Raw genomic sequence first — 12949 nt, 5'->3', positions numbered from 1 at the left:
CTCACAGTGAAAGACCCTCTGGGGAAGAGCAATCATATGAGAGAATTTTACATTGAGTTTGAAAGTAACATATTTAAGTCAGAAACTAGAGTGTTAAACTTAAAGCCAATTACATAGGTACGAGGGGCGAGTTGTTAAAGGTCGTGTGGGAAATTACATTAAATGGTTTGACAGTTGAAAAGCAATAGCAAACATTTAAAGAAATATTTCAGTATTCTCAACAAATATACATTCCATTGAGAAATAAAAACTCCACAGGAAGAGTGATCCACCCGTGGCTAACTAAAGAAGTTAAGGAGAGTATTAGATTGAAAGAAGAGGCCTGTAATGTTGCCAAGAAGAGTAATAAGCCTGGGGATTGGGAGAGTTTTAGAAACCAACAAACTGACCAAAAAATTGATGAAAAAGGGAGAAAATAGAATATGAAAGTAAACTAGCAAGAAATATAGAAACATTGTAAGAGCTTCTACAAGTATGTAAAAAGGAAGTGAGTAGCAAAAGTAAATGTTGGTCCCTTCGAGGATGAGATGGGAGAAATTATAATGGGGAATCAGGAAATGGCAGATGTGTTAAACAAATATTTTGTATCTGTCTTCACAATAGAAGACACAAAAAGCAAACCAAAAATAGTGGGGAACCAAAGGGTAAATGAGAGTGAGGAACTTAAAACAATTAGTATCCCTAGAGAAAAAGTACTGGACAAACTGATGGGACTAAAAGCCGACAGATATCCTGGACCTGATGGCCTACATCTGAGGGTTCTAAAGAGGTGGTTGCAGAGATAGTGGATGCATTGGTTATGATCTTCCAAAATTCTCTAGATTCTCTAACGGTCCCAGTGGATTGGAAGGTAGCAAACGTTACCCCGCTATTCAAAAAGGGAGGGAGAGATAACGAGGAGCTACAGGCCAGTTAGCCTGGATTCTAACATTTTCCTGGTCATTGGGAAAATGCTGGAATCCATTATTAAGGATGTGGCAACAGGGCACTTAGGAAATCGTAATATGATAAGGCAGAGTCAACATGGTCTTATGAAAGCAAAGTCGTGTTTGACAAATTTGTTGTGTTTTTTGAGGCTGTAACTAGCAGGGTAGATAAAGGAGAACCAGTGGATGTCGTATATTTGGATTTTCAAAAGGCATTCGATAAGGTGCCACAAAAGGTTGTTAGACGAGGTAAGGGCTCATGGGGTTGAGGGTAATATATTAGCATGGATTGAGGATTGGTTAAAAAACAGAAAACAGTATGGATAAACGGGTCTTTCTCAGGTTGGCAGGCTGTAACTAATGAGGAGCCGCAAGGATCGGTGCTTGGGCCTCAGCTATTTACAATCTATGTTAATGACTTAGATGAAGGGACCGAGAGTAATGTATCCAAGTTTGCTGACGATACAAAGCTAGGTGGGAAAGTAAGCTGTCAGGAGGATACAAAGTCTGCAAAGGGATCTCGACAGGTTAAGTGAATGGGCAAGAAGGTGGCAGACGGAGTATAATGTGAGGTTATTCACTTTGGTGGGAAGAATAGAAGAATAGAATTTTTTAAATGGTGAGAAACTATTAAATGTTGGTGTTCATAGAGACTTGGGTGTCCTCGCACAAGAAACAAAGTTCGTATGCAGGTTTAGCAAGCAATTAGGAAGGCAAATGGCATGTTGGCCTTTATTGCAAGGGGGTTGGAGTACAAGAGTGAGGAAGTCTTACTACAGTTATACAGGGCTTTAGTGAGACCTCACCTGGAGTACTGCGTACAGTTTTGGTCTCCTTTCCTAAGGAAGGATATACTTGCCTTAGAGGTGGTGCAACAAAGGTTCACTAGATTAATTCCTGGGATGAGAGGGTTGTCCTATGAAGACAGGTTGAGTGGAATGGGCCTGTACTCTCTGGAGTTTCGAAGAATGAGAGGTGATCTCATTGAAACATATAAGATTCTGAGGGGGCTTGACAGGTAGATTGTTTCCCCTGGCTAGAGAGTCTAGAACTAGGGGGCATAGTCTCAGGATAAGGGGTTGGCCATTTAAGACTGAGATGAGGAGGAATTTCTTCACTAAGGGTTGTGAATCTTTGGAATTTTCTACCCCAGAGGGCTGTGGATGCTGAGTCATTGAATATATTCAAGGCTGCGATGGATAGATTTTTAGATTCTAGGGGAATCAAGGGACATGGGGATTGGGCGGGAAAGTTGAGTTGAGATCAAAGATCAGCCATGATTTGATTGAATGACTGAGCAGGCTTGAGGGGCTGTATAGCCTACTCCTGCTCCTGTTTCTTATGTCCTTAATCTGGCTTGACCTGGGTTGAAATATTGCAGTGTAGTACAAGTAACCAGATCCTATGTTGTCACATGAAACCTCTAACTGATCCTTGGCTGGCCAGCCACCCAACCCTCCCTACCCAATTATTTCTGAATCTGTCTCTTTAACTACCTGTCTCTGCTATATTGCAAATATGGATAATGGCCAAAAATCTCTTCCCATACTCTGAGGATCAGCCGGCAGAGGACGTGTTTCCTTCCATGTTGGTTTTGATAATAGCTGACAAAAATGTTCATTTAATATTTAAGTGGACAGGAGTTTTTTCCCCGATTGGGACTGAAGAACCAGGCTCATGAAATTGTAAAGCAATATCAGGATTGGAAATAGATTTGATAAAATGTATCATTTTAGTTATCTAACAAAAAGCAAGTACCTACGGCAAAAATAGAAAAGAACATTGGTTTCATCCTTTTTACTAGCATGTTATTGTTGCCTAAGGATAGCGTGTGTATTTTCCCATTATTAAGTACATCTTATTGCTTTTTCATGCCTGGTTTGACTGTTCCTTTCTTCTTTGCACTTTTCTTGGCTGCTCTTCTACCAAATAGAGGAGTGGTTTAATCAAGGTAAGTCTACTTTTGTTTTGTATTTTTGTTAATCCTGAGCTTGTCCCTGTTACTGTTCTCTTGTTCCTGTTGATGTGATGTCGGAGCTGTTATTAATTGAGAAACATTCCAATATAGTATCAGGGGTTAGAAGTTATGTTAGTTACATGAAACGCTGGTTAGGCCCCAGTTAGAGTACTGCATTCAGTTCCGGGCACCACACCTCAGGGAGGATATGTCCTTGATGGGGTGCAGTGCAGATTCACCAGAATGATACCGGGGCTAAAATGGCTAAGTTATGAGGACAAGTTGCATAGACTAGATTCGTATTCCCTTGCGTATAAAAGATGAAGGGGTGATTTAATTAAGTTATTCAAGATGGTTAAAGAAGTTGATAGGGTTGATGAAGAGAAACTATTTCCTCTGGTGGGGGCAGTCCAAAACAAGGGGTATAACCTTAAAATTAGAGCCAGGTTATTCAGGGGTGGTCAGGAAGCATTTTTTCACAAAGGGTGTTCCAGATTTGCACTACCCCTTCTCCAACCACCCCCCACCCCCACCCCCCCCCCAAAAAAAAATGCAAGAGGCTAGGTCAGTTGGAAATTACAAAACTGAGAGAGATTGATTTTTGTTAGGCAAGGGTATTAAGCGATACAGAGCAAAGGTGGGTAAATGGAGTTGAGGTGCAGATCAGCCGTGATCTAATTGAATGGCAGCACAAGTTCCTATGTTCCTATAACCTCTAGTTTTAAGAGGTAAGAAGACTGGAGTTTTCATAGAGCAGCCACATTCAAAATGGATTTGCTGATCTTTTTAGTGTCATCATTAAATGATTGTGCCACAACTAATTTTTTGCCACCATCGTGTGACTGCTTTCCAGATGATAGCATTCTGGTAATATCCTGTTTCTGTTCCATGCTCAGGTAAAAGGAATGCAGATGCTGATAAGAACTTCGATACCCTGGACTTGCCAAAGCGTATAGAACCAGTAAAAGGTAACTTGTATATACTGACAATCGAACATTGAAATGTTCCACAATGTTGTGCATGCTGGAAATGCATTTTAATTGCAATATCCACCATTCATTCATTCATTCAATTCCTGATCTTTTGTGTGCTTCCAACTTCTGCATAAATTTTTTTTAAACCATTCCCAAAGAGTACTCTTCCAAAGTGAATGAAACTCACTAAATAAATAATAGGCTATTTTGTGCACACTCTCCACATCTGCCAGCTCTAATTCCAAACACAATGAACTTGATGTGTTACCAAATTGTGTTAGCAAAATTGTAGAATCATAGAGTGGTTACAACACAGAAGGAGGCCATTCGGTCCATTGTGCAAAAATGTCAAATTAAGTCTTGTTTTCCAGATAGAGATAAAGCTGGAAATATCAGCAGGTCAGGCAGCATCTCAGAAAAACTGACGTCGGTTGATGTTTCAGGTCTTAAGACTGTTCCTCAGGCCTGGGGGATGATATAAATGTTCAGCATTTTAAAAAGTAATGCAACAAGGGAAGAGGGGGAGGAGAGAACAACACAAATAAACAAGAAAAGGGTGGAGAATAGGGGATGATTAAATGGCAGATGTGATATTAACAGGAGACAAAATGAGTCTTAATGAGAGAAATCAAAGAAATTAAAAGCATATACAAGACACAAGTGTGTGAGTAGCTAAAGGTGGATAGATAGATGGGGAAGCATAAAAAAGGGCACAGTGGAGTCTGGTGGAAGAAAAAAAACAGGTCGACATTGAAGGTGCAGACCACCCCATCAGTGGTTGTCTGACTGGGGGGGTCCCCACCCCAAGAACCAACCTGTTTCCCGCCCCCCCCCCCCCCCCCCCCCCAACACCTGCAGACCCATCCTACAAAGCCAGAACTAACTGGCAGAGGAAATGGGAGCTGTGGTTGAGGCTTGAAGCTGTTAATCGATGAGAAGGTCACAGGACTGTAAAGTGCCTAGTAGAAAGATTGAGGTACTGTTTCTCAAGCTTATGTTGAATTTCACTGGTAACAGTCTAGAGGGTCAAAGACAGAGCTCCCTGCAGCTTGCCATTTCAAATCTCCCACTCTGACTTCTCTTTTTAAATGCTGTGCATCTGTAATATTTCCCGGTCCTGAGGAAAAGTCTTCAGACCTGAAACATTGACCTGGTTTTTCCACAGATGCTGCCTGACCTGCTGAACATTTCTAGCTTTCTCTGTTTATGTTTTCCGATTTCCAGCATCTTTAGAATTTTGTTAATTTGGTTTTCCAGGTAACTCAAGTAAATGCAGACTAAGGGGTCAATTTTCGGGTGGCCGAGCGGGTGCATTCGTGGCAGGGGGGCTCCTAAAATTGGGAATTCCCAGAGCGGGTCCGGAGCCCGGCTCCAACCCACCCACTTCCGGGTTCCCCAATGACGCTAATCAGTGCGCGTGCAGCTCCCGCATGCAGGACTCCCACGGCCAATCAAAGCTGGCGGGATCCCACTTAAGATCATTATCTGGGTACTTGAGGTCGTTTACAGACCTCATTAGTTGGAGATTTTAGGAGGATTTGGATTTTGGACTGCCCAGAGCATGTTTCCCATGCTGCGGGAAACACTCCCTTTTTAAACAGACGTGTTGCAGCCAGTGGCAGCTGCAAAGGTCCATTTAACAGGTGCGGGGTAAACCTTCATTCATTGCAGCAGGGCACTCTGTCACCTCAGACAAAATTTTGCCTGCCGCACCGTTGTCTCCACATTCAAAATTATTAAATCATACTCTAAACTCTGCTGTCCAAACACATTTACCTACTTTGTGGACCCCCTCACACTCACCGTCAGGATGGTGGCGGGGGGGTCCATTGCTGCATTCATCACTCCATTGGAGGACGAACAACACCACCAGCCTCACCAGGCATGCCGTCGACCTCCGCCGTGTGGTGCTACACAACACAGTGCTGTGCAACAGGCACCTGCACAAAGTAGTCGTGCAACTACACATACACCCACTGTAGGGTGACCCAATGGGTGGCATCAAGGGTGTTCATGGAGAACCTCATGAAAGGGCATTATTGCACAAGCCAGTCAAGAATGGCCAAGATCTGGCAGTAGTGGTGACAATATAATATGTAATGTGAGTTGATCAGAAATCAAATAGTAAGTAAAAAACCATGACATACCCTCAAACACCCTTGTGCATCCCCTTCATGCTCACAACACATTTGCCTTACGCTTCCTACTACACATACGTGATGCATGCCCTGTGGCTGCAGCACAGATCGTGGCAGGTGGGGTGAGGCTGACTGTGAAAGAGATGCATGAGGGGGTGAGTATGAGACAGAGCCATGAGATTGTATGAGGATTGGGTTGAGTGGTCGTGGTGGGATGAGTACTGGCGAGGTGAGTAAGTGCAGGTAAGATGAGGATGAGCTTTGAGTGGGTGTGAGGAGTGATGTGACAGAGAGTAGTTTTGGCAGTGCAGAAAGAGATGTGGGGTTGGGGCGATGATATGGCAGACGGAGTGTAGGGGAATGACGAAGTGTACTCACTTTGGCTGATCTACTCAGGTCATTGAAGCGCCTCCTGCACTGTATGTAGATGCATGATAGGTTGGTGGTGCTGGTGACCTCCTCTGCGACCTCGAGCCAGACCCTCGTGGTGGTAGAGAAAGGCCACTTCCTCCCGTCTGTCAGGGAGAAGTTCTCTGTCCTCCCCTTCCTCCTCACCCCATCCAGTAGGACTTGGAATGAGGCATCATTAAACCTGGGAGCAGCCTTCTCCCTGGGTTGCTCTATGCTGTAATTTTGGCTCCTTTCTGCAGCATTAGTCAGTGGAGGACTGCCCCTTTAAATAGGGCTCCTCCAGCTGACAGCCTATGATGGGGGTGCGCAGTCCGCCCGCTGCGCAGCTTTCCAGTGCGAAACCTGGAAGCCAGGGTAAGTGGCTTCAATTTATTTATGATCGCGTGGGGAACCCACCGATTTTACTAGATGGGTTACCCACAGGCCCAGTTGACCCCCCAGCTGGCAACCCGCCTCCCTCCTAATATTGGGCCCTAAGTGTGGCACTGAGCTATGTGTGATCTTCATTTGTGCGATTGTGAGACCGCAATAATGCGTCAGTGTACCCAGGGCCCTCCACCCTCACATCTCCTCTCCTCCCCGCCTCTTGCGCCTCCCCTCCCAGCTGAGATAAGCAAACTCAGCACAGACCAGTGATAAACCAGTTATGTTAATGTAAATTTAGCACAGTCAAGTTTCTCCTTTACCGAGTGTAATTAAATGATATAAGTTGCTGTCAAAGTTACCCAATATATTCCACCAGATTGCAATTGTTACTTTCTCTGGTACAACTGAACACAGGTGGAGACCAATCAGTATTGGCTTCAGAATCCATTACAAATTCTTAGATCCACCAAGCTTGAATTTTTTAAAAAAAAATAAAATTGATCCAAATGGTGAGAAATATATTGCGCTCCTTTCAGCAAACACTTGTAGTACAAACCAAATGTGTGACTTCAGGAATTGTAGTTGACTAAAAAATCCCATGTCAGCCATGTGGCTTGATCTCACTGTTCAGCTTACTTCTTTTCTGCTTTAGTAGTTCTGAATTGTCCAGAGAATGACTCCAACATTAGCAATAATCCTTTGTTTCTTATTACACTGCAGATTTCATTTCTGATGGGCAGTATCTGACCACTTTTTATTGGTCCATTTTTAAAAAAAATTGTGGTTATTCAGTTACAGTATGATGACATATTTCATAATATGGAGTGCACATGGCATAATTCATCTATAATACTTTGTAGTAAAAAGAGAATGAACTTGTGTTTATACACCACCTATCAAGCCCTCAGACTGTCTTAAAAACTCAGCAATCACTGAATTATTGTTTTGAAGTGCAGCCACTGTTATGTGGGCAACTTGGATTAAGTGACCAGCTAATCTATTTTGATGCTGTTGGTTTTCTCCAGTACACCAGGAGAACTTCTTTGAATAGTACAACAGGATTTTATACGTCCACCTGAACAGGCAGACGGGACTTTAGTTTCAAGTCTCATCCGTGCTCATGCAGCATGTCTGACAATGTAGCATTCCCTCAGTATTGCACTGAAATGTCATTCATGATTACATGCTCAATTCCTAAACTGAGGCTTAAGCACACAAGAGGCAAGAGTGCTACCACTTAGTGAAGCTGGCACTTGACTGAGACTGACAGAGAACTTAGGCAGTGGGCAATCCTGGAGACCAGTTCCAGGTTAGTATGGTTGTGCTTAGTTGTTTGCATGGTGGGGATATTAATTGTAAGTTGGACATCATTCTTGGACCTTGCCAAGAAATAATGAACATGGGAACAAAAACACTAAAAATTGCTTGGAGAAAACTTAAGTTTGCTGTTGAAAATTTTGATTTAATTTGGCAGTTACCTCTTCTGATATTGCCACAAAGGAGGAAGTATTGTTATTTTTTTCCCCCCCAATTACCAAGGAATAGTTTGCTCTGGCAGCATCTTCTTTTTAATCGCAGTTTCACCAGAAAATATTCACTGACTTACGAGTTTTAATTTAGTGGCTGCAATTATCCTTTCACAAAATTTCAATGTAGTTTTACCTACTCTCCTCTTCCCAAAATTCTGTGAAAAGTGACCAATAAAGATGACTCTTAGAGTATTAAGTATCTCTTGTCCTATCTCCTACCCTCCCCCCTCTTTCTCAGTTAACTGATCAGTGTTGAAAACTGTAGAGACCTCAGACTCTTAATGTTGGTTCTACAATAGCCTTGCTCTCAAGTGTTAGTATAACTTTAAAAAAAAATGCCCCCTCAATAAAGACTGACATTATCTCTCCCTCTCTCTTGCTCACTCGCCCTCTCGGCCACCCACAACACACACTTTTATTCAAGCTCACGAATACATTTGCTGCTGCGTGCTTTTAGTGCAGCAACGACTAGGGCTTGCAACCAAGGCTATTTGAAGAAATGCTATGTTTCTTCACCCACTCTCAGGAATTTGTAACACTTGGGAGTTTGTTCAAAAAAAATTGGATATGGTGATGATTTTCACATGGATTCTTTTAAGATGAGGCCAATATACAACCTTATCCTAAAGTATTCCTTTGAAATGCATTGCTGAAATAGTTTGCATATGAAAGTTGGAAAGAGAGAGCATCGCACACTGTTTGACCTTTTTGCTAGTATGCTTAATTCTACAAGATTGTCAGGTCTTATGTTAATGAGCACAAAATAGTCCGAAATTTTTCCCCATAGTTTGTATATCCAACTGAAGCTGCGAGTAACGCTGCAACTTTTGAATTTGTTAGTGTACATATGTTTCCATTTAACTGGGCCTCTTAAAATTATCTGTATTCTCATTTACTCAACTGGTATGGTTACTTGAGCACTACAGATTCCTGGAACAGATTATGAACTGGAAAGATAAGTGAGAAAGATATAATTGACCATATTTGTGTGAAGAGACACGAACAGACACACAAACTAAAAATGCCTGTACTTTTTTTGAACTGCATCTCAGTCAAAATAGTTTGCCGGTTTTGAGGTGAGTAGAAGCTCAATCTTTATTCTGAAGGTGCATGTACAGCACATTTTGTCAACTGAAGTTGAATTACTTGACAGCTATGGAGTTGTGGATTTTAACTTTTTAAAGATTAACATATAAAAGCTGAAATCAACAAAATCCAGTCTAAAGAATAGGTTTAAATAATTCCATCCTACAGTAGCACGAGAAATTGCGTAAAGTGGTTGGGCTTTTAAGTCAGACTCTATACGAGTGGAAAATCTACAAATGATTTTGCCTTACTCCAACAAAGCAGCACTTGTACCTTAAAATGTGACAAAATCTAAATATAAAACTGCCTGTTTTGCGGGGAGGTGGTGAGCTTCTTGAGGTAAACTAGTTTTCTCATGTTGGAATAATTAAGTTATGATTTACTTTTTTTGTTCCTGAAACAAAGTAAAAAGTTAGAATCAAGCTAATAGAAAATAATTTTGTGCAGTGGTTTTGTCCCTTATAAAATTGATCTTAAACGGAAATATGTTTTTTGAGATTCCAGTTTTTAAGAAATGAAGTACTGGATAGTAAACAAAAGATTAAGAGCCTAATTGCAGCATTGTACTCTATGCCCATCAAATTAATTTGGCAATTAAGCAAGGATATAAGGGCCTATTGTAAACTAGGGAAGGGATTCACCACAAGGAGCATTTGGGGGACACTGTTGTTTGATATAAGATCTAACATGCTAAGCCAGAATGTTGCAGCAAATGTCACAATGGAAACCAGGGTTAATTGTAAGAGGTGCAGTTCGGTGTGGAGAAATGTGAAATATATTTTCGAAGAACAGCAGCAAAAGGAAGTATGCTGTAAATGTGAGAATTCTCAAGAATGGAGGAACAGAGATTTAGGAGTGGAGATACATAAATCTTTAAAGGTGGGGTTGCAGGTGAAAAAGGCAACAGAATTCTGGATTTTATATACTGGGGTATTACATTTTTTTTAAAGAGTTGACGTAAAATTTGTATACGGCATTATTTTGGTCATAGTTGGATTGTTGTATGCAGTTCTGATAGGAAGAATATTAGAACCAACAATGGATCCAGCAAAGATTCACTGGAATGATGCTAGGAATGAGAGGTTATAGTTATGAAGAAAAGCTGAGGCTTTTTTCACTGGAACAGTGAAGTTTAAGGGGGTATCTGATAGAGGTGGTCAAAATTATGAAACGTTGTTAGAGGGTAAGTAGTGAATGATTGTTTCCTCTGGTTGCTGAATCGGTACCAGGGCGGCTTAAGCTCAGAATGAAGGGGGTTGAAAATAATTTTTTTTCACACACGGTTAATAGAACATGGAATATTTTACCACAAGTGACCATTGACGCAGCGACTATAGCATTATTTAAAAGAGAATTGGTTATCTATTTGAAAAAGAATGTAGAAGGTTAAGGAAATGGCAGGGAAATGAGAATAGAGTAGATAGCTAGCACCGGCACAATGGACTGAATGGAAGCTGCCTTCTGTGTTGTCTTTTCCCATTATTGTAAGCCAGTTTATATGGTCTACTCTAAACTTGTGGCCTCGGTATAAATATTGAGTGTTACTATAGTTCTGTCGTCAAAATTGGCCGTACAAATTTAATTCAGGAGTAACTGTCCTGTAACTGTAAAGATGTCCTAAATAAATTTGTTTCTTGATCAAGAAAGGTTCTCCAACCCCTATAAATTGCCGCTCACTTTTAAAAAAAATTTGAGGTGAATTTAATAGGGATGTAGGTGTACAGTGTATTGTCTAATTTGGCTCTGCAGTTGTCCTACATAAACTGCTTCAATTAACAAGTTCGAGACACAGCCTTCCTGTCAGCATGAGTAAAATGCACCACTGGTAAGAATATTGTTAACTCTTCAACCTCAGATTTTAAAGTCCAGGCAAAATAAGATCGATTTAAGTTAATTACATCACATGGAAAGATAATGCAGTGTCATTATTGTAAACTCTTGTTCACAAATCTTGTAAGTTGTCTTGCAAAACCAGGTTACATTGTGCCTCCAAAAACAAACCTTAATTTAATTGTTCAGACTTTTTTGTTGAATCAAATTTTGATTTAAGAATGATCAACTACAGCTTCACTTTAACAATAAACCTTAGGTTGTTACATAAGGTTAAATCTCATGGGATCCAAGGTGAGGTAGCCAATTGGATACAAAATTGGCTTGACGACAGAAGACAGAGGGTGGTTGTCGAGGGTTGTTTTTCAAACTGGATGCCTGTGTCCAGCGGTGTGCCTCAGGGATCGGTGCTGGGTCCGCTGTTATTTGTTATTTATATTAATGATTTGGATGAGAATTTAGGAGGCATGGTTAGTAAGTTTGCAGATGACACCAAGATTGGTGGCATTGTGGACAGTGAAGAAGGTTATCTAGGATTGCAACGGGATCTTGATAAATTGGGCCAGTGGGCCGATGAATGGCAGATGGAGTTTAATTTAGATAAATGTGAGGTGATGCATTTTGGTAGATCGAATCGGGCCAGGACCTACTCCGTTAATGGTAGGGCGTTGGGGAGAGTTATAGAACAAAGAGATCTAGGAGTACAGATTCATAGCTCCTTGAAAGTGGAGTCACAGGTGGATAGGGTGGTGAAGAAGGCATTCAGCATGCTTGGTTTCATTGGTCAGAACATTGAATGCAGGAGTTGGGATGTCTTGTTGAAGTTGTACAGGGCATTGGTGAGGCCACACTTGGAGTACTGTGTACAGTTCTGGTCACCCTATTATAGAAAGGATATTATTAAACTAGAAAGAGTGCAGAAAAGATTTACTAGGATGCTACCGGGACTTGATGGTTTGACTTACAGGGAGAGGTTAGACAGACTGGGACTTTATTCCCTGGAGAGTAGGAGGTTAAGGGGTGATCTTATAGAAGTCTATAAAATAATGAGGGGCATCGATAAGGTCGATAGTCAAAATCTTTTCCCAAAGGTAGGGGAGTCTATAACGAGGGGGCACAGATTTAAGGTGAGAGGGGAGAGATACAAAAGGATCCAGAGGGGCAATTTTTTCACTCAAAGGGTGGTGAGTGTCTGGAACGAGCTGCCAGAGGCAGTAGTAGAGGCGGGTACAATTTTGTCTTTTAAAAAGCATTTGGACAGTTACATGGGGAAGATGGGTATCGAGGGATATGGGCCAAGTGCAGGCAATTGGGACTAGCTTAGTGGTATAAACTGGGCGACATGGACATGTTGGGCCGAAGGGCCTGTTTCCATGTTGTAACTTCTATCTATAACGTGACGTAATTAGCAAAAATATAATTACAGTGGTCTTTGTGAGCCACTTAATCTTGGGTCTGAGATTCTTATGGTAAATGCAGATTGACATTTAACTTGGGACAATGTTTAATGTTCTGCATGTTTCTAGTGTACACTGCTATAATTGGAAACACATCCATATTTTAAAAGGAACAAAGGATATTCAGGGCACTAAGTTGAGGGATGGAAGTAGCAAGATGCTGGTATGTGCAGCTTGAAAAGTGTAATTTTAGCACCTTATCCAGTGTCTTTTGGTGGAGCTCTGGAAGTTTCCTAGTCACTGAGTAAAATGTCTTGTTAAAATGCACTGGACTT

At 41.4% G+C, this 12949-nt stretch overlaps 1 protein-coding gene across 9 annotated transcripts in view; it reads left to right on the top strand.

Annotated features, from left to right (window-relative positions):
* arvcfb (ARVCF delta catenin family member b) overlaps window positions 1-12949 on the top strand; it is a 268627-nt gene that overhangs the window by 212014 nt on the left and 43664 nt on the right. For 8 of the 9 annotated variants that reach the window (XM_068006115.1, XM_068006116.1, XM_068006117.1 and 5 more), the window contains 2 exons: window positions 2860-2877; window positions 3780-3851. In XM_068006115.1, coding sequence (XP_067862216.1) covers window positions 2860-2877; window positions 3780-3851 — 90 coding nt within the window. The remainder of the gene's footprint in view (window positions 1-2859; window positions 2878-3779; window positions 3852-12949) is intronic. The other variant, XM_068006118.1, reaches the window with a different exon arrangement.

This window comes from Heptranchias perlo, chromosome 25 (assembly GCF_035084215.1).
Source record: "Heptranchias perlo isolate sHepPer1 chromosome 25, sHepPer1.hap1, whole genome shotgun sequence".
Classification (NCBI taxonomy): Eukaryota; Metazoa; Chordata; class Chondrichthyes; order Hexanchiformes; family Hexanchidae; genus Heptranchias; species Heptranchias perlo.
This window is presented reverse-complemented; position numbering and strand designations above follow the sequence as displayed.